The 19,543-nt window shown below is 48.1% G+C and overlaps 2 protein-coding genes across 3 annotated transcripts in view; one reads left to right on the top strand and one right to left on the bottom strand.

Moving 5' to 3' along the window:
- The window catches only part of LOC124774944, a 202,443-nt gene that overhangs the window by 179,406 nt on the left and 3,494 nt on the right, over positions 1 to 19,543 (bottom strand). The window lies entirely within an intron of this gene.
- LOC124776161 (trichohyalin-like) overlaps positions 1 to 19,543 on the top strand; it is a 191,909-nt gene that overhangs the window by 23,795 nt on the left and 148,571 nt on the right. The window contains exons 2-3 of the mRNA XM_047251000.1: positions 1,178 to 5,267; positions 11,489 to 13,205. Of these exons, the coding sequence (XP_047106956.1) occupies positions 1,178 to 5,267; positions 11,489 to 13,205 (5,807 nt within the window). The remainder of the gene's footprint in view (positions 1 to 1,177; positions 5,268 to 11,488; positions 13,206 to 19,543) is intronic.

Here is a 19,543-nt window from a genome sequence, read left to right on the forward strand (position 1 = left end):
AAGTGAAAAAACCAAAGGGACCACGATGATAGGTCGTGGAACCGTCCGTCTCCGGACGCAGGTGCGAACTACCCCCGTGAGGGGGATGGACTCCTTTTAGTCGCCTCTTACGACAGGCAGGAATACCGCGGGCCTATTCTAATCCCCGGACCCGCAGGGGGATTTTCATGACTATGAACAGTTGTTATGCCCCGGGCAGACAGGTAGTGCTGAATTTCTTCATCAGACAATGCATCGAGGGAGCGTGTATAAACGACTCCAAGCGAGGAATTTAAAGTACGGTGCGGTTCCACCCAGACAGGGAAGGTGTGTAGTAGTGAGGTACGCAGCAATTTTTGTGCCTGGAGGGCACTGACTGTTTCTAACAACAGGGTGCCATTCCGTAATCTGGAACAAGACTTTACAGGACCTGCAATTGCGTCGACACCTTTCTGAATAATGAAAGGGTTGACCATGGAGAAATCGTGACCTTCGTCAGACCGAGAAACAACAAAGAACTGTGGCAACGATGGAAGAACTGTCTGTGGCTGAGACTCAGTGAACTTACGCTTGTGAGCAGACATAGTGGAATGCGGGGAATAGCGCATTACCCCGTCACCAGCTACGCACGAAAATGCGTTGGTCAGCCTGCAGACACGCACAGGCAGGAAAAAAAAGAGGGAAAACAAAGAAAGGGAAAGGGAAGAAGAGAGGTCTCAAACGCTGCAGCAGAAGACAAGACAAGACAAGACAAGACAAGACAAGACAAGACAAGACAAGACAAGACAAGACAAGACAAGACAAGACAAGACAAGACAAGACAAGACAAGACAAGACAAGACAAGACAAGACAAGACAAGACAAGACAAGACAAGACAAGACAAGACAAGACAAGACAAGACAAGACAAGACAAGACAAGACAAGACAAGACAAGACAAGACAAGACAAGACAAGACAAGACAAGACAAGACAAGACAAGACAAGACAAGACAAGACAAGACAAGACAAGACAAGAGGTGGGGAGAAGAGAAGACAAGACAAGACAAGACAAGAGGTGGGGAGAAGAGAAGACAAGACAAGACAAGACAAGAGGTGGGGAGAAGAGAAGACAAGACAAGACAAGACAAGGGGCGAGGCGAGGAAAAGACAAGGGGCGAGGCGAGGAAAAGACAAGGGGCGAGGCGAGGAAAAGACAAGGGGCGAGGCGAGGAAAAGACAAGGGAAGAGGCGAGGAAAAGACAAGGGAAGAGGCGAGGAAAAGAGAAGGGAAGAGGCGAGGAAAAGAGAAGGGAAGAGGCGAGGAAAAGAGAAGGGAAGAGGCGAGGAAAAGAGAAGGGAAGAGGCGAGGAAAAGAGAAGGGAAGAGGCAAGGAAAAGAGAAGGGAAGAGGCAAGGAAAAGAGAAGGGAAGAGGCAAGGAAAAGAGAAGGGAAGAGGCAAGGAAAAGAGAAGGGAAGAGGCAAGGAAAAGAGAAGGGAAGAGGCAAGGAAAAGAGAAGGGAAGAGGCAAGGAAAAGAGAAGGGAAGAGGCAAGGAAAAGAGAAGGGAAGAGGCAAGGAAAAGAGAAGGGAAGAGGCAAGGAAAAGAGAAGGGAAGAGGCAAGGAAAAGAGAAGGGAAGAGGCAAGGAAAAGAGAAGGGAAGAGGCAAGGAAAAGAGAAGGGAAGAGGCAAGGAAAAGAGAAGGGAAGAGGCAAGGAAAAGAGAAGGGAAGAGGCAAGGAAAAGAGAAGGGAAGAGGCAAGGAAAAGAGAAGGGAAGAGGCAAGGAAAAGAGAAGGGAAGAGGCAAGGAAAAGAGAAGGGAAGAGGCAAGGAAAAGAGAAGGGAAGAGGCAAGGAAAAGAGAAGGGAAGAGGCAAGGAAAAGAGAAGGGAAGAGGCAAGGAAAAGAGAAGGGAAGAGGCAAGGAAAAGAGAAGGGAAGAGGCAAGGAAAAGAGAAGGGAAGAGGCAAGGAAAAGAGAAGGGAAGAGGCAAGGAGAAGAGAAGGGAAGAGGCAAGGAGAAGAGAAGGGAAGAGGCAAGGAGAAGAGAAGGGAAGAGGCAAGGAGAAGAGAAGGGAAGAGGCAAGGAGAAGAGAAGGGAAGAGGCAAGGAGAAGAGAAGGGAAGAGGCAAGGAGAAGAGAAGGGAAGAGGCAAGGAGAAGAGAAGGGAAGAGGCAAGGAGAAGAGAAGGGAAGAGGCAAGGAGAAGAGAAGGGAAGAGGCAAGGAGAAGAGAAGGGAAGAGGCAAGGAGAAGAGAAGGGAAGAGGCAAGGAGAAGAGAAGGGAAGAGGCAAGGAGAAGAGAAGGGAAGAGGCAAGGAGAAGAGAAGGGAAGAGGCAAGGAGAAGAGAAGGGAAGAGGCAAGGAGAAGAGAAGGGAAGAGGCAAGGAGAAGAGAAGGGAAGAGGCAAGGAGAAGAGAAGGGAAGAGGCAAGGAGAAGAGAAGGGAAGAGGCAAGGAGAAGAGAAGGGAAGAGGCAAGGAGAAGAGAAGGGAAGAGGCAAGGAGAAGAGAAGGGAAGAGGCAAGGAGAAGAGAAGGGAAGAGGCAAGGAGAAGAGAAGGGAAGAGGCAAGGAGAAGAGAAGGGAAGAGGCAAGGAGAAGAGAAGGGAAGAGGCAAGGAGAAGAGAAGGGAAGAGGCAAGGAGAAGAGAAGGGAAGAGGCAAGGAGAAGAGAAGGGAAGAGGCAAGGAGAAGAGAAGGGAAGAGGCAAGGAGAAGAGAAGGGAAGAGGCAAGGAGAAGAGAAGGGAAGAGGCAAGGAGAAGAGAAGGGAAGATGCAAGGAGAAGAGAAGGGAAGATGCAAGGAGAAGAGAAGGGAAGATGCAAGGAGAAGAGAAGGGAAGATGCAAGGAGAAGAGAAGGGAAGAGGCAAGGAGAAGAGAAGGGAAGAGGCAAGGAGAAGAGAAGGGAAGAGGCAAGGAGAAGAGAAGGGAAGAGGCAAGGAGAAGAGAAGGGAAGAGGCAAGGAGAAGAGAAGGGAAGAGGCAAGGAGAAGAGAAGGGAAGAGGCAAGGAGAAGAGAAGGGAAGAGGCAAGGAGAAGAGAAGGGAAGAGGCAAGGAGAAGAGAAGGGAAGAGGCAAGGAGAAGAGAAGGGAAGAGGCAAGGAGAAGAGAAGGGAAGAGGCAAGGAGAAGAGAAGGGAAGAGGCAAGGAGAAGAGAAGGGAAGAGGCAAGGAGAAGAGAAGGGAAGAGGCAAGGAGAAGAGAAGGGAAGAGGCAAGGAGAAGAGAAGGGAAGAGGCAAGGAGAAGAGAAGGGAAGAGGCAAGGAGAAGAGAAGGGAAGAGGCAAGGAGAAGAGAAGGGAAGAGGCAAGGAGAAGAGAAGGGAAGAGGCAAGGAGAAGAGAAGGGAAGAGGCAAGGAGAAGAGAAGGGAAGAGGCAAGGAGAAGAGAAGGGAAGAGGCAAGGAGAAGAGAAGGGAAGAGGCAAGGAGAAGAGAAGGGAAGAGGCAAGGAGAAGAGAAGGGAAGAGGCAAGGAGAAGAGAAGGGAAGAGGCAAGGAGAAGAGAAGGGAAGAGGCAAGGAGAAGAGAAGGGAAGAGGCAAGGAGAAGAGAAGGGAAGAGGCAAGGAGAAGAGAAGGGAAGAGGCAAGGAGAAGAGAAGGGAAGAGGCAAGGAGAAGAGAAGGGAAGAGGCAAGGAGAAGAGAAGGGAAGAGGCAAGGAGAAGAGAAGGGAAGAGGCAAGGAGAAGAGAAGGGAAGAGGCAAGGAGAAGAGAAGGGAAGAGGCAAGGAGAAGAGAAGGGAAGAGGCAAGGAGAAGAGAAGGGAAGAGGCAAGGAGAAGAGAAGGGAAGAGGCAAGGAGAAGAGAAGGGAAGAGGCAAGGAGAAGAGAAGGGAAGAGGCAAGGAGAAGAGAAGGGAAGAGGCAAGGAGAAGAGAAGGGAAGAGGCAAGGAGAAGAGAAGGGAAGAGGCAAGGAGAAGAGAAGGGAAGAGGCAAGGAGAAGAGAAGGGAAGAGGCAAGGAGAAGAGAAGGGAAGAGGCAAGGAGAAGAGAAGGGAAGAGGCAAGGAGAAGAGAAGGGAAGAGGCAAGGAGAAGAGAAGGGAAGAGGCAAGGAGAAGAGAAGGGAAGAGGCAAGGAGAAGAGAAGGGAAGAGGCAAGGAGAAGAGAAGGGAAGAGGCAAGGAGAAGAGAAGGGAAGAGGCAAGGAGAAGAGAAGGGAAGAGGCAAGGAGAAGAGAAGGGAAGAGGCAAGGAGAAGAGAAGGGAAGAGGCAAGGAGAAGAGAAGGGAAGAGGCAAGGAGAAGAGAAGGGAAGAGGCAAGGAGAAGAGAAGGGAAGAGGCAAGGAGAAGAGAAGGGAAGAGGCAAGGAGAAGAGAAGGGAAGAGGCAAGGAGAAGAGAAGGGAAGAGGCAAGGAGAAGAGAAGGGAAGAGGCAAGGAGAAGAGAAGGGAAGAGGCAAGGAGAAGAGAAGGGAAGAGGCAAGGAGAAGAGAAGGGAAGAGGCAAGGAGAAGAGAAGGGAAGAGGCAAGGAGAAGAGAAGGGAAGAGGCAAGGAGAAGAGAAGGGAAGAGGCAAGGAGAAGAGAAGGGAAGAGGCAAGGAAAAGAGAAGGGAAGAGGCAAGGAAAAGAGAAGGGAAGAGGCAAGGAAAAGAGAAGGGAAGAGGCAAGGAAAAGAGAAGGGAAGAGGCAAGGAAAAGAGAAGGGAAGAGGCAAGGAAAAGAGAAGGGAAGAGGCAAGGAAAAGAGAAGGGAAGAGGCAAGGAAAAGAGAAGGGAAGAGGCAAGGAAAAGAGAAGGGAAGAGGCAAGGAAAAGAGAAGGGAAGAGGCAAGGAAAAGAGAAGAGAAGAGGCAAGGAAAAGAGAAGAGAAGAGGCAAGGAAAAGAGAAGAGAAGAGGCAAGGAAAAGAGAAGAGAAGAGGCAAGGAAAAGAGAAGAGAAGAGGCAAGGAAAAGAGAAGAGAAGAGGCAAGGAAAAGAGAAGAGAAGAGGCAAGGAAAAGAGAAGAGAAGAGGCAAGGAAAAGAGAAGAGAAGAGAAGAGGCAAGGAAAAGAGAAGAGAAGAGAAGAGGCAAGGAAAAGAGAAGAGAAGAGAAGAGGCAAGGAAAAGAGAAGAGAAAAGAAGAGGCAAGGAAAAGAGAAGAGAAGAGAAGAGGCAAGGAAAAGAGAAGAGAAGAGAAGAGGCAAGGAAAAGAGAAGAGAAGAGAAGAGGCAAGGAAAAGAGAAGAGAAGAGGCAAGGAAAAGAGAAGAGAAGAGGCAAGGAAAAGAGAAGAGAAGAGGCAAGGAAAAGAGAAGAGAAGAGGCAAGGAAAAGAGAAGAGAAGAGGCAAGGAAAAGAGAAGAGAAGAGGCAAGGAAAAGAGAAGAGAAGAGGCAAGGAAAAGAGAAGATGGTTGGTTGGTTGGTTGAAGTTTTAGGGACCAAACAGCAAGGTCATCAGTCCCTTGTTTCAAATATGCGCCATTCAGCTAATGGGACAACTCAGTAAAGTCAGAACAATAAAACGGAAGAAGGGAAAAAACGTAAAAAGGCAGTCATGTCATTGGTAAAAAACAAAATGAGGGAAGTCGGCAAGAGAACGAACCCAACACTATGCTGAAGCAGCATAGGCAAGACCACCTGTGACTTAAAAGGTACAACTGCTATAATGCAGAAAGTACGTATGGGAATAGAAAAACTAACCAAGCCTTAAAAAGAAGAGGTAAAAACAGAGTAAAAGGGAAAGAAAAGAGGATTCCGGTCAGGGAGGTGAATCGGGAATCTCTGAACACTGCCTACAGTGGGAGACACCCAAACACTCACCGCCCTGCCCCAACACCAGAGGGAGATTAAAAACTTTAAAACTGAGAATAAAAACCACTCTCCCGGAGGAAACCTAGAACCAGAGAGACCATCCGGGAATCGTCAGCCAACATCAAAGGTAAAGTGTGGGGGAGTCTGTACTTAGCACGCAGAGCCAAAAGAAGGGGGCATTCAACCAAAATGTGGGCCACTGACTGGAAGGCTCCACAACCACATAGCGGGGGTGGCTCATCACGCAAAAGGAAACCATGGGTCAGCCTGGTATGGCCAATGCGGAGACGACACAGTGTGGTCGAGTCCTTGCGGGAGAGGCGAAAGGAAGAACGCCATGGGCCTGGATGCACCTTAATGGCACGAAGTTTATTAGACAGTGGAGTAGCCTCCCAAGAATTGGCCCATGACTGTGCAAAGTGGGATTTGATGTGAAGCCGTAAATCCGCTGCAGGAGGGGTTACAGAAAACGGGGGGTAAGTAACTGCTCCCCCAGCCAAACGATCAGCGAGCTCATTACCCGGGATACCCATATGGCCCGGGACCCATAGGAAGTCAATGGAACAAGCAGCACGGTGAAGATCAGCGAGATGGTCATGGATGGCAGAGACTAAGGGATGGCGCGAAAAACACCGGTCAATAGCAAGAAGGCCACTCATCGAGTCCGTACATATCAAAACGCGGTTTTGTTGGGATTGTTTAATAAAGGTAAGGGCCCGGGAAATTGCCACCAATTCCGCAGTAAACACCCCACATGAGGGTGGCAGTAGATGATTTTCCGTTCCAACAAAGGACGTGAAGGCATACCCAACATGATCAGCAGATTTAGAGCCATCAGTGTAAAAAACAACAGCATCCCGAAACTCCCATAAAATTTGGCGGAAAAAGGAACGGAACACCACCGGGGGGATGGAATCTTTCGGACCGCGGCGGAGATCCATCCGAATTCGAGGCCGAGGAACTAACCAAGGAGGGGTGGAGGGGAGGGAGCGAGGAAGACAGGACAAAGAAGGAAGCCGAAAATCACGGTTAAGAGACGCAAGGCGCAGTCCAACCGGTAAACCCGCCCGAGGGCGGGAGTCAGGCGGGCGACGTCCATGGTCTGGGAATAGGATAGAATAGGAAGGATGAGCGGGAGAAGAACGGATAGTAAGGGCATAAGACACCAGAAGCTGGGACCGCCGAACAGAAAGGGGGGGGATCCCAGCTTCAACCAGGAGACTATCAACAGGGCTAGTAGGGAAGGCACCGGTGGCCAAACGGATACCACGATGGTGGACCGGATCCAGCACGTGCAGCGTGGAAGGAGCAGCTGAACCATAAACTTGACAACCATAGTCCAAGCGAGACAGAACTAGAGCACGATAAAGACAGAGAAGGAGGGAACGGTCCGCACCCCAAGAGGAGTGGGCAAGGAAGCGAAGGACATTGAGTTTACGGAAACATCCTACCTTCAGGAGTCTGATATGGGGCAGCCAAGTGAGCTTGTTGTCGAAAAGAAGACCTAGGAAACGAAACTGTGGAACCACAGGCAATCTTTGTGCAGCGAGATAGAGCTCTGGATCAGGGTGGACCGTAGTACGGCGACAGAAGTGGACCACCCGCGATTTTAAAGGAGAGAATTGAAACCCGTGTGAGAGCGTCCACGCAGAGGCACGCCGTATAGCCACCTGGAGCTGCCGTTCTGCAGACGGCATCGAGGAGGAAGTAACCCAAATGCAGAAATCATCCACATACAGGGCAGGGGTGACCAAGGGACCGACAGAGGCCACAAGTCCATCGATAGCAATGAGGAAAAGAAGGACACTCAAGACAGAACCCTGTGGGATGCCCGTCTCCTGGGTCCGTGGAGAACTAAAAGCAGTACCAACTCGAACTCTGAATGACCGATGGATCAGGAACTGGCGGATAAAAATCGGGAGTGGGCCCCGAAGACCCCACTGATGAAGGGTTAGTAAGATGTGATGGCGCCAGGCCGTGTCATAGGCCTTGCGAAGGTCAAAAAACACTGCAACCAAATGGCGGCGCTGGGAAAAAGCCTGCCGAACTGCGGATTCCAAGCGAAGTAAATGATCGATTGGAGATCGTCCCTCTCGAAAGCCACACTGGTAAGGGGACAATAGATCCCGAGATTCGAGGACCCAAGTGAGCCGACGGGCTACCAGCCGTTCAAGTAACTTACAACCAACATTGGTCAAACTAATTGGCCGATAGCTGTCAACAGATAGGGGGTTCTGACCAGGCTTAAGGACAGGAACCACAATGCTATCCCTCCACTGAGAAGGGAAGTCACCCTGGAGCCAGATACGGTTAAACACCCGAAGAAGATGGCGCCGTTGTGGAGCACTGAGATGTTGAAGCAGCTGGTTATGAATGGAATCTGGGCCAGGGGCCGTATCGTGAGAAGAAGATAGAGCAGAAAGAAATTCCCATTCAGTGAAAGGTTCGTTGTAAGATTCTGACTCACAAGTGGTGAAACATAAGGTGACAGCTTCAGCCCGCTGTTTTTGATGAAGGAAAGCAGCTGGATAGGAGGCCGACGCTGATGCCTCTGCAAAATGGGTCGCAAGATGTTCTGCGAGAACTAATGGGTCCGTACAAATGCCATCCGGGAGGTGAAGGCCTGGGAGGGTGGACTGCCGATGGCAACCTTGGAGAGAGCGAAGTGTAGCCCATACCCGTGACAGAGGGACAGTGGAACCAAGGGAAGAAACGAATCGTTCCCAACATATCCGCTTGCTCTGTTTGATTAAATAACGGGCTTTAGCGCGAAGGCGCTTAAAGGTAGAAAGGCTGGCTACAGATGGGTGCCTCTTAAAGTGTTGCAAAGCTCGACGGCGATCACGGATGGCAATGGCAATGGCCGTACTCCACCACGGGACTTGCCGACGACGAAATTGTCCAGATGAGCGCGGGACAGCAAGGTTAGCAGCGCGAACAATCGCGTCAGACACGTCACGTAGGACGTCATCAATACAACCCGACAAAGAGGGAGAAAACTCGACCTGTGCAGTATATAGAGGCCAATCGGCGCGGTGGAAAGACCAACGAGGTAACCTCTCCATCGGGGAGCGGGAAGGGAGCGTGATAATCAACGGGAAATGGTCACTATCACAAAGGTCGTCGTGTGGCGACCAGTGTAATGAAGGGAGGAGAGAGGGAGAAGAAAGAGAAAGATCAATGGCAGAAAAGGTACCATGACCAGCACTGAAATGAGTAGGGGAGCCATCATTAAGAAGGCACAGGTCGTGGTCTGCAATAAATTGGTCGATAAGAAGACCTCGTCTAGATGGAAAGGCACTGCCCCACAAAGGATGATGAGCATTAAAATCCCCAAGGAGGAGGAAGGGAGGAGGAAGTTGCTGAAGAAGGGTGGTTAAGGCAGCAGGTGTAAGAGTCCTGTCAGGAGGGAGATAAAGATTGCATACTGTGACTGCAGAGTCTAAGTGGACCCTAACAGCAACTGCTTCCAATGTAGTTTGGAGAGGAATCCACGTGCTAGCAATGTCTGTACGGACCAACGTACAAACGCCACCAGAAGCCCGCAAGGGTCCGACCCGATTTCGACAGAAAACACGGAACCCACGGAGGGTCGGTGAGTGAGCATCAGTAAAATGAGATTCCTGGAGAACCACACAAGCTGCTGAGTAGGACGAAAGAAGGGATTTCAATTCCGGAAGGTGACGATAGTAGCCATTACAATTCCATTGGAGAACCACAGAACGATGGTTTAAATGAGGGCTGAACACGCTAAATCCAGTCATACCGCCGGGTCCCCACCCGTCACCGACAAGGAGGGAGCGACATCCATAAACGACAGGTCAGAATCCGGTTGTGAAGCCGGGGAAGGGACCTCCGGTGACACCAGAGGCTCTTTGTCCCGGGACTTATGTTTCTTCTTCTTTTCAGGCTGAGATCGAGGAGGGCTGTGTGGCATAATGGAGCCAGCTGCAGCAAGATCAGGAACAGAAAGAGACCGGGCGACCTGGGGGCCGATAGACCGCGGCTCTCGCGGTCGCCGCGCTGCAGCAGACCTTTGACCTGGAAGGTGCCGGGAAGGGGCATCCCGGGAGAGGCGCCCTTGACCGGCAGACGCCGAAGGAGTGGGACACTTCTCCGGCTGGGGAGGGGGAGCGGCGCCCAGAGGAGAAGGTGTGGGAGCCGCAGGGGAGGGGGGAAGGAGAGGGGTCCGGGACGGGGGTAAGGAAGGGGGAGGAAGGGATGAAGATGTAACCAAGGCGTAACTAGATGTCATGGACACAGGGTGCAATCGTGCATATTTCTTACGGGCCTCTGTGTAGCTTAAACGATCAAGAGACTTATACTCCTGTATCTTTTTTTCTTTCTTATAGACTGGGCAATCTGCTGAACGTGGAGAATGACTACCATGACAATTTACACATACAGGAGGGGGAACACAGGGACTCCCCTCATGGAGTGGACGTCCACAGTCACCACAGAGAGGGTCCTGGGTACAGCGAGAAGACATGTGGCCAAAACGCAAGCACTTAAAACACCGCATAGGAGGTGGGATGTACGGCTTCACATCACAGCGATAGACCATAATCTTAACTTTCTCAGGAAGGGTATCCCCTTCAAAGGCCAGGATAAAGGCACCAGTATCAATACGATTATCTTTAGGACCCTTCTGAACACGCCGAACAAAGTGAACACCCCGCCGTCCGAGATTGTCCCGAAGTTCCTCATCAGTTTGAAGGATGAGGTCTCTGTGAAAAATCACACCTTGTACCATATTTAGAGACTGGTGAGGGGTAATGGACACGGGAATTGTGCCAAGATGGGTACAGGCACGAAGGGCCGCAGATTGGGCAGCCGAAGCAGTTTTTATCAGTAACGAACCCGACCGCATCTTGCTCAGGGAGTCCACTTCGCCGAACTTGTCTTCAATGTGTTCCACAAAGAATAAAGGTTTGACACTGGTGAAAGTATCTCCATCAGTCCTGGTGCAAACTAGATAACGGGGGAAAGGTTTTGCCCCTAGACGACGGGCCTGACCCTCCTCCCAGGGGGTAGCCACGGAAGGGAAGGCCAAAGGGGCAAGAGAAGCAGCACTTGAGGAATCAGTACCACGCAGAGAGACGGCCGCAGAAGAGCGGCCAGAGGTTTGGACCCTTATGCGTTTCATCTGCATAGCGTCCGCCCTGATACCACCCACTCCGATCAGGGGCTCTCCTCACGGGCGCCACCCAGCCACAGCAAGGGCCGTCTGGCACGGCGGCCATTGCCGGGAGTTCCGATGCTCCAGGATGACGAGCAACCACTCCAAGGCATGCATGAGGAGGTCACAGCTCAGGTATCAGAAGTGTGATCCCTGTGTGTTCAGGGGGCTCAACCAAAAGGGTACATAGCGACCCCACCACACGGGCTGGCTACCGTGCTGGCTATGCACCCTAGCATCAGACAACGACGTAGAAGAAAAGGTGGAATATACTAGGAGGGCACACGTCGGAGACACTAGGTAAGGTGCTCTTCCCCAAATGGCTCACACTACGGAAGAGAAATTTTGGAATGGAGGTCAAACCCCAGAGGGGGACCAAGGAATGCCAAAAGGAGGAGATGATTACGCAACAAAGCCAGAGTGTAAAACCAACAGAACCAGGAGGATAGCGGGGGCCAACATAAGCAATGACACCAATAGAGGGAGAGGAGAGGGCGAGGGGAAAGGGGTATGGAGGGGAAAGGAGGGGAAGGGAAAGGAAATGCAGCCCGGGAGAGAAAGAAGGCTGCAATGGCTCGGGGCCCCGTGCTCGCCACGCACGTATCCACGAAAGAGTTGTGGACCCCCTGGGGGGGAAAAGAGAAGAGAAGAGGCAAGGAAAAGAGAAGAGAAGAGGCAAGGAAAAGAGAAGAGAAGAGGCAAGGAAAAGAGAAGAGAAGAGGCAAGGAAAAGAGAAGAGAAGAGGCAAGGAAAAGAGAAGAGAAGAGGCAAGGAAAAGAGAAGAGAAGAGGCAAGGAAAAGAGAAGAGAAGAGGCAAGGAAAAGAGAAGAGAAGAGGCAAGGAAAAGAGAAGAGAAGAGGCAAGGAAAAGAGAAGAGAAGAGGCAAGGAAAAGAGAAGAGAAGAGGCAAGGAAAAGAGAAGAGAAGAGGCAAGGAAAAGAGAAGAGAAGAGGCAAGGAAAAGAGAAGAGAAGAGGCAAGGAAAAGAGAAGAGAAGAGGCAAGGAAAAGAGAAGAGAAGAGGCAAGGAAAAGAGAAGAGAAGAGGCAAGGAAAAGAGAAGAGAAGAGGCAAGGAAAAGAGAAGAGAAGAGGCAAGGAAAAGAGAAGAGAAGAGGCAAGGAAAAGAGAAGAGAAGAGGCAAGGAAAAGAGAAGAGAAGAGGCAAGGAAAAGAGAAGAGAAGAGGCAAGGAAAAGAGAAGAGAAGAGGCAAGGAAAAGAGAAGAGAAGAGGCAAGGAAAAGAGAAGAGAAGAGGCAAGGAAAAGAGAAGAGAAGAGGCAAGGAAAAGAGAAGAGAAGAGGCAAGGAAAAGAGAAGAGAAGAGGCAAGGAAAAGAGAAGAGAAGAGGCAAGGAAAAGAGAAGAGAAGAGGCAAGGAAAAGAGAAGAGAAGAGGCAAGGAAAAGAGAAGAGAAGAGGCAAGGAAAAGAGAAGAGAAGAGGCAAGGAAAAGAGAAGAGAAGAGGCAAGGAAAAGAGAAGAGAAGAGGCAAGGAAAAGAGAAGAGGCAAGGAAAAGAGAAGAGGCAAGGAAAAGAGAAGAGGCAAGGAAAAGAGAAGAGGCAAGGAAAAGAGAAGAGGCAAGGAAAAGAGAAGAGGCAAGGAAAAGAGAAGAGGCAAGGAAAAGAGAAGAGGCAAGGAAAAGAGAAGAGGCAAGGAAAAGAGAAGAGGCAAGGAAAAGAGAAGAGGCAAGGAAAAGAGAAGAGGCAAGGAAAAGAGAAGAGGCAAGGAAAAGAGAAGAGGCAAGGAAAAGAGAAGAGGCAAGGAAAAGAGAAGAGGCAAGGAAAAGAGAAGAGGCAAGGAAAAGAGAAGAGGCAAGGAAAAGAGAAGAGGCAAGGAAAAGAGAAGAGGCAAGGAAAAGAGAAGAGGCAAGGAAAAGAGAAGAGGCAAGGAAAAGAGAAGAGGCAAGGAAAAGAGAAGAGGCAAGGAAAAGAGAAGAGGCAAGGAAAAGAGAAGAGGCAAGGAAAAGAGAAGAGGCAAGGAAAAGAGAAGAGGCAAGGAAAAGAGAAGAGGCAAGGAAAAGAGAAGAGGCAAGGAAAAGAGAAGAGGCAAGGAAAAGAGAAGAGGCAAGGAAAAGAGAAGAGGCAAGGAAAAGAGAAGAGGCAAGGAAAAGAGAAGAGGCAAGGAAAAGAGAAGAGGCAAGGAAAAGAGAAGAGGCAAGGAAAAGAGAAGAGGCAAGGAAAAGAGAAGAGGCAAGGAAAAGAGAAGAGGCAAGGAAAAGAGAAGAGGCAAGGAAAAGAGAAGAGGCAAGGAAAAGAGAAGAGGCAAGGAAAAGAGAAGAGGCAAGGAAAAGAGAAGAGGCAAGGAAAAGAGAAGAGGCAAGGAAAAGAGAAGAGGCAAGGAAAAGAGAAGAGGCAAGGAAAAGAGAAGAGGCAAGGAAAAGAGAAGAGGCAAGGAAAAGAGAAGAGGCAAGGAAAAGAGAAGAGGCAAGGAAAAGAGAAGAGGTAAGGAAAAGAGAAGAGGTAAGGAAGGCTGAAGACTTGCAAGCAGAGAAAGCGAAGAATGTGTTACATTTTCGAGCGTCTGGCTCCGGACGTAGACACAAAACATACTCCCAGAGGGGGAGAAAGGGAAGGAATGAGGCGGGGGTGAGGGGTGGGGTGGGGCGGGGGAAGATGGGGGAGGGGGAAGGATGCGGAAAAGGAAGGTATGCAGCCCAGAAAGGAAGGAGGGCCACATTAGCTCGGGGTCCTGTGCTCGCTACGCAAGTATCCACAAAAGAGTTGTGGACCCCCCTGGGGGGAATATAATGAATGTTTAACAGTGATTACGAAATATAAAAATTAATTGAAACATAGTTATTATATAGCACTTAATTTTTCAATGTGTGCCTGCTGCAGTGATATGTCTTGCTTCAGATTGTTCCACATCCCTCTCAATTCCCGGTACTGTACTGTACTGTATTGCCTGTTCCAGAGCACTAGACAGTGACAATTTTTAGCTATTTTCCTCTTAAAGAGCATAGCTTTCATTCTAGTATACCCTGTTTGGAGTCCCTTCAAGTGACTATGGTTTCCTCGAAGTGTCAGATTGGATCTGTCTAGGGCATATAGTTGTGGTTCTGAGACAATGCCCATGCAGAACTTCACTGTACTTTCAGGTCATGGGTGGTGGAATGTGGTTCCAGATAGATTTCCTAGATTTAAGCCTACTATGGGTTGTTGTTGTTGTGGTCTTCAGTCCTGAGACTGGTTTGATGCAGCTCTCCATGCTACTCTATCCTGTGCAAGCTTCTTCATCTCCCAGTACCTACTGCAACCTACATCCTTCTGAATCTGCTTAGTGTATTCATCTCTTTGTCTCCCCCTATGATTTTTACCCTCCACGCTGCCCTCCAATACTAAATTGGTGATCCCTTGATGCCTCAGAACATGTCCTACCAACCGATCTCTTCTTCTGGTCAAGTTGTGCCACAAACTTCTCTTCTCCCCAATCCTATTCAATACTTCCTCATTAGTTGTGATCTACCCATCTAATCTTCAGCATTCATCTGTAGCACCACATTTCAAAAGCTTCTATTCTCTTCTTGTCCAAACTATTTACCGTCCATGTTTCACTTCCATACATGGCTACACTCCATACAAATACTTTCAGAAACGACTTCCTGACAAATCTATACTCGATGTTAACAAATTTCTCTTCTTCAGAAACGCTTTCCTTGCCATTGCCAGTCTACATTTTATATCCTCTCTACTTCATCCATCATCAGTTATTTTGCTCCCCAAATAGCAAAACTCCTTTACTACTTTAAGTGTCTCATTTCCTAATCTAATACCCTCAGCAACACCTGACTTAACTCGACTACATTCCATTATCCTCGTTTTGCTTTTGTTGATGTTCATCTTATATCCTCCCTTCAAGACACCATCCATTCTGTTCAACTGCTCTTCCAAGTCCTTTGCTGTCTCTGCCAGAATTACAATGTCATCGGCGAACCTCAAACTTTTTATTTCTTCTCCATGGATTTTAATACCTACTCCGAATTTTTCTTTTGTTTCTTTTACTGCTTGCTCAATATACAGATTGAACAACATCGGGGAGAGGCTACAACCCAGTCTCACTCCCTTCCCAACCACTGCTTCCCTTTCATGTCCCTCGACTCTTATAACTGCCATCTGGTTTCTGTACAAATTGTAAATAGCCTTTCGCTCTCTGTATTTTACCCCTGCCACCTTTAGAATTTGAAAGAGAGTATTCCAGTCAACATTGTCAAAAGCTTTCTCTAAGTCCACAAATGCTAGAAACGTAGGTTTGCCTTTCCTTAATCTTTCTTCTAAGATAAGTCGTAAGGTCAGTATTGCCTCACGTGTTCCAGTATTTCTACAGAATCCAAACTGATCTTCCCCGAGGTCGGCTTCTACTAGTTTTTCCATTCGTCTGTAAAGAATTTGTGTTAGTACTTTGCAGCTGTGGCTTATTAAACTGATTGTTCGGTAATTTTCACATCTGTCAACACCTGCTTTCTTTGGGATTGGAATTATTATATTCTTCTTGAAGTCTGAGGGTATTTCGCCTGTTTCATACATCTTGCTCACCAGATGGTAGAGTTTTGTCAGGACTGGCTCTCCCAAGGCCGTCAGTAGTTCCAATGGAATGTTGTCTACTCCGGGGGCCTTGTTTCGACTCAGGTCTTTCATTGCTCTGTCAAACTCTTCACTCAGTATCATATCTCACATTTCATCTTCATCTACATCCTCTTCCATTTCCATAATATTGTCCTCAAGTGCATCGCCCTTGTATAGACCCTCTATATACTCCTTCCACCGTTCTGCTTTCCCTTCTTTGCTTAGAACTGGGTTTCCATCTGAGCTCTTGATGTTCATACATGTGGTTCTCTTATCTCCAAAGGTCTCTTTAATTTTCCTGTAGGCAGTATCTATCTTACCCCTAGTGAGATAAGCCTCTACATCCTTACATTTGTCCTCTAGCCATCCCTGCTTAGCTATTTTGCACTTCCTGTCGATCTCATTTTGAGACGTTTGTATTCCTTTTTGCCTGCTTCATTTACTGCATCTTTATATTTTCTCCTTTCATCAATTAAATTCAATATTTCTTCTGTTACCCAAGGATTTCTACTAACCCTCTTCTTTTTACCTACTTGATCGTCTGCTGCCTTCACTACTTCATCCCTCAGAGCTACCCATTCTTCTTCTACTGTATTTCTTTCCCCCATTCCTATCAATTGTTCCCTTATGCTCTCCCTGAAACTCTGTACAACCTCTGGTTCTTTCAGTTTATCCAGGTCCCATCTCCTTGAATTCCCACCTTTTTGCAGTTTCTTCAGTTTTAATCTACAGTTCATAACCAATAGATTGTGGTCAGAGTCCACATCTGCCCCTGGAAACGTCTTACAATTTAAAACCTGGTTCCTAAATCTCTGTATTACCATTATATAATCTATCTGATACCTTTTAGTATCTCCAGGGTTCTTCCATGTATAGCCCGCATCTCATGGTCGTGCGGTAGCATTCTCGCTTCCCACGCCGGGGTTCCCGGGTTCGATTCCCGGCGGGGTCAGGGATTTTCTCTGCCTCGTGATGGCTGGGTGTTGTGTGCTGTCGTTAGGTTAGTTAGGTTTAAGTAGTTCTAAGTTCTATCATGATTCTTAAACCAAGTGTTAGCTATGATTAAGATGTGCTCTGTGCAAAATTCTATCAGGCGGCTTCCTCTTTCATTTCTTAGCCCCAATCCATATTCACCTACTACATTTCCTTCTCTCCCTTTTCCTACACTCAAATTCCAGTCACCCATGACTATTAAATTTTCGTCTCCCTTCACTATCTGAATAATTTCTTTTATTTCATCATACATTTCTTCAATTTCTTCGTCATCTGCAGAGCTAGTTGGCATATAAACTTTTACTACTGTAGTAGGTGTGGCTTCGTATCTATCTCGGCCACAATAATGCGTTCACTATGCTGTTTGTAGTAGCTTACCCGCATTCCTATTTTCCTATTCATTATTAAACCTACTCCTGCATTACCCCTATTGTACTTTGTGTTTATAACCCTGTAGTCACCTGACCAGAAGTCTTGTTCCTCCTGCCACCGAACTTCACTAATTCCCACTATATCTAACTTTAACCTATCCATTTCCCTTTTTAAATTTTCTTACCTACCTGCCCGATTAAGGGATCTGGCATTCCACGCTCCGATCCGTAGAACGCCAGTTTTCTTTCTCCTGATAACGACATCCTCTTGAGTAGTCCCCGCCCGGAGATCCGAATGGGGGACTATTTTACCTCTGGAATATTTTACCCAAGAGGACGCCATCATCATTTAATCATACAGTAAAGCTGCATGCCCTCGGGAAAAATTACGGCTGCAGTTTCCCCTTGCCTTCAGCCATTCGCAGTACCAGCACAGCAAAGCCGTTTTGGTTATTGTTACAAGGCCAGATCAGTCAATCATCCAGACTGTTGCCCTTGCAACTACTGAAAAGGCTGCTGCCCCTCTTCAGGAACCACACGTTTGTCTGGCCTCTCAACAGATACCCCTCCGTTGTGGTTGTACCTACGGTGCGGCTATCTGTATCGCTGAGGCACGCAAGCCTCCCCACCAACGGCAAGGTCCATGGTTCATGGGGGGTACTATGGGTTAAGGAGCTCAATCTATTACCTGTTGCCTGAAGTGAGGGGGTAACAATATTCGAGAGAACTGTAGCCATGGAAGAGACGCGAGTTTGGCCATTCTAGATACTAGCCTACTTATTTTGTTAATACATATCTACATGTTTAACAAGACAGCTTCTCCTCCATACACAAGAGCAATAATCAGCAACACTATCTAACAATGCTTGGGCTGCTACGCGCATTGTCTTTGCAAGTGCTCCCCAACTCTTACCAGAAATTTTTCTGGTCTAAGCTGTTTCTGATTTTCAATGTTTCTTGCGTGGTTTCAAGTTGCTCTTTAAAGGTGAGAAAGATCTATGTACACTTCGGGAAATTTTAAAAACTGACCGTCCTTTACCTTTTTTCCACAACAGAATACACTTAGTTCTCTATTTGCAATTTGACTGCTCAGATGACAACAGCACACTTCTGATTTCTGGAGCATGGGGGGGGGGGGGGGGGGTTGGGAGTACACACAACCTCCATTTCTTATGATATTTGGTTACATATCTATATTTACTGAATATCCGCTTGCATTGTGCACAGTTTGCTATCACCATGCACCCAGCACAAAGGAGAGCTGCTGGTGGAAATGGTATCTTCTACAGTAGGCTAGGTTACAGGTAAATAAGCTGAAAGTGTTTGTCCACAAGAGCAGAGTCTCTCTCTGTGGGGGCACAGTAATCTGACACAATTGGGCTTCCAAGACAGCTGGGCTCACGCACGTTACGAAGTATGTAGAAGGTAGGAGCATGGGAATGGTAGGGGTGGGGCAGAAGCTAGAAACAGGACAGCGGTTCTGGGAAGGGCCTAAGAATTTGATGAGGGATTAGTGATCATGCTGAATTTCTGGAATGGGGTTACTGTGGCAGGGTTTCTAGGCGGACAATTTCATGGCTTGTGGAGTTCGGCCACGAGGCAATCCCTGTGGTTCATAAACACTGGTGGATCCTTTGTCAGCAGGTAGGATTGTAAGGTCAGGTTCAGTTTTTACACTGTGGATTGGGATTCCTTCTGAAGATTTAAGGTTGGCTTCCATGTTGAGGGATTTGGGGAATGATGATCAGGCAAAGATCAAGGTTAGGAAATTCTGGAAGGTTAACAGAGGCTAATTTGGGGCAGTGGGGGTGGATCAGAGTTACTTGAAGGGCTGAACTGAGTCAGGCAGGCTTCAATTTTGGTTTTGGATTGAGTGATTGGTAGGGTTTGATGACAATTGTTTCCCCTGTAGGAACCAGGAGAAGGAGATAAGGTCTTTAACAAGCACAGCATGACTGAATTTAAGTGCAGCAATAGACTGAATTTAAGTGCGGCAATATGAAAGGCCTTTGGAAAGGCTAAAACTTTTATGGGAGACACACTTGGAGGAACGGTTCACGACTGTTTCATATCTGTTTAGGTTCTGGATTCTGTATGGCGGTGGGTGAGAGTTTAAGGACATGAAAGGGGTCGACAGAAGCGTCCGATCCACGCGTCGGCTTTGACCCGTGACGTAAGGGTGTTGTGTGTGACGTCATGACGGCGCGGAGTTTGGTTTGTGAGTGTGGCGTGTTTGTAGATGTTGTCGTGTTGTGCTCTCTGGTGGTATGTTCAGGGTTTTCGTTTGTGTGGTGTAATGGGCTCTCTTTGAGTGTCTGGTCTGTTTTTTGTGGAATTCGTTTCAGTGAATTAACGATTTTGTGTGAAGGTTAATTTAGTGTTGTTCACTGTACATCGTCTGGTAATTTTAGTAAAATTAATCGGTTGTTGTTTTTGTTCAGGAATGGATATGACAGATAAAATTAACAGTGCGCAGGTCAAGGGAAGTGTTCGATCCCAATGTGTGGCTGTGTATGTTGATATTGGTATCGGGAGATGTTTTTGAGCTATATGGACCAAGAGAAGTGTTTGACCCTAATTTATGGGATCGAGAGCTGCTGTTGAGCTATATAGGTCAAGGGAAGTGTCCGATTCCAGATGATATTGTGCTTAGTGGTATTTGGGCAGTTTTGTGATGCCGTTTTTTTTCGTCGTTTTCTGTGGTTTTGTATGCGGGTTGGTGTCTAAATCTGTTTATATTTAGTTTGCCCTCACCCAAAAACACCCCATTTCCCGCACTTG

Source organism: Schistocerca piceifrons, chromosome 2 (genome assembly GCF_021461385.2).
Source record: "Schistocerca piceifrons isolate TAMUIC-IGC-003096 chromosome 2, iqSchPice1.1, whole genome shotgun sequence".
In the NCBI taxonomy this organism is placed as follows: Eukaryota; Metazoa; Arthropoda; class Insecta; order Orthoptera; family Acrididae; genus Schistocerca; species Schistocerca piceifrons.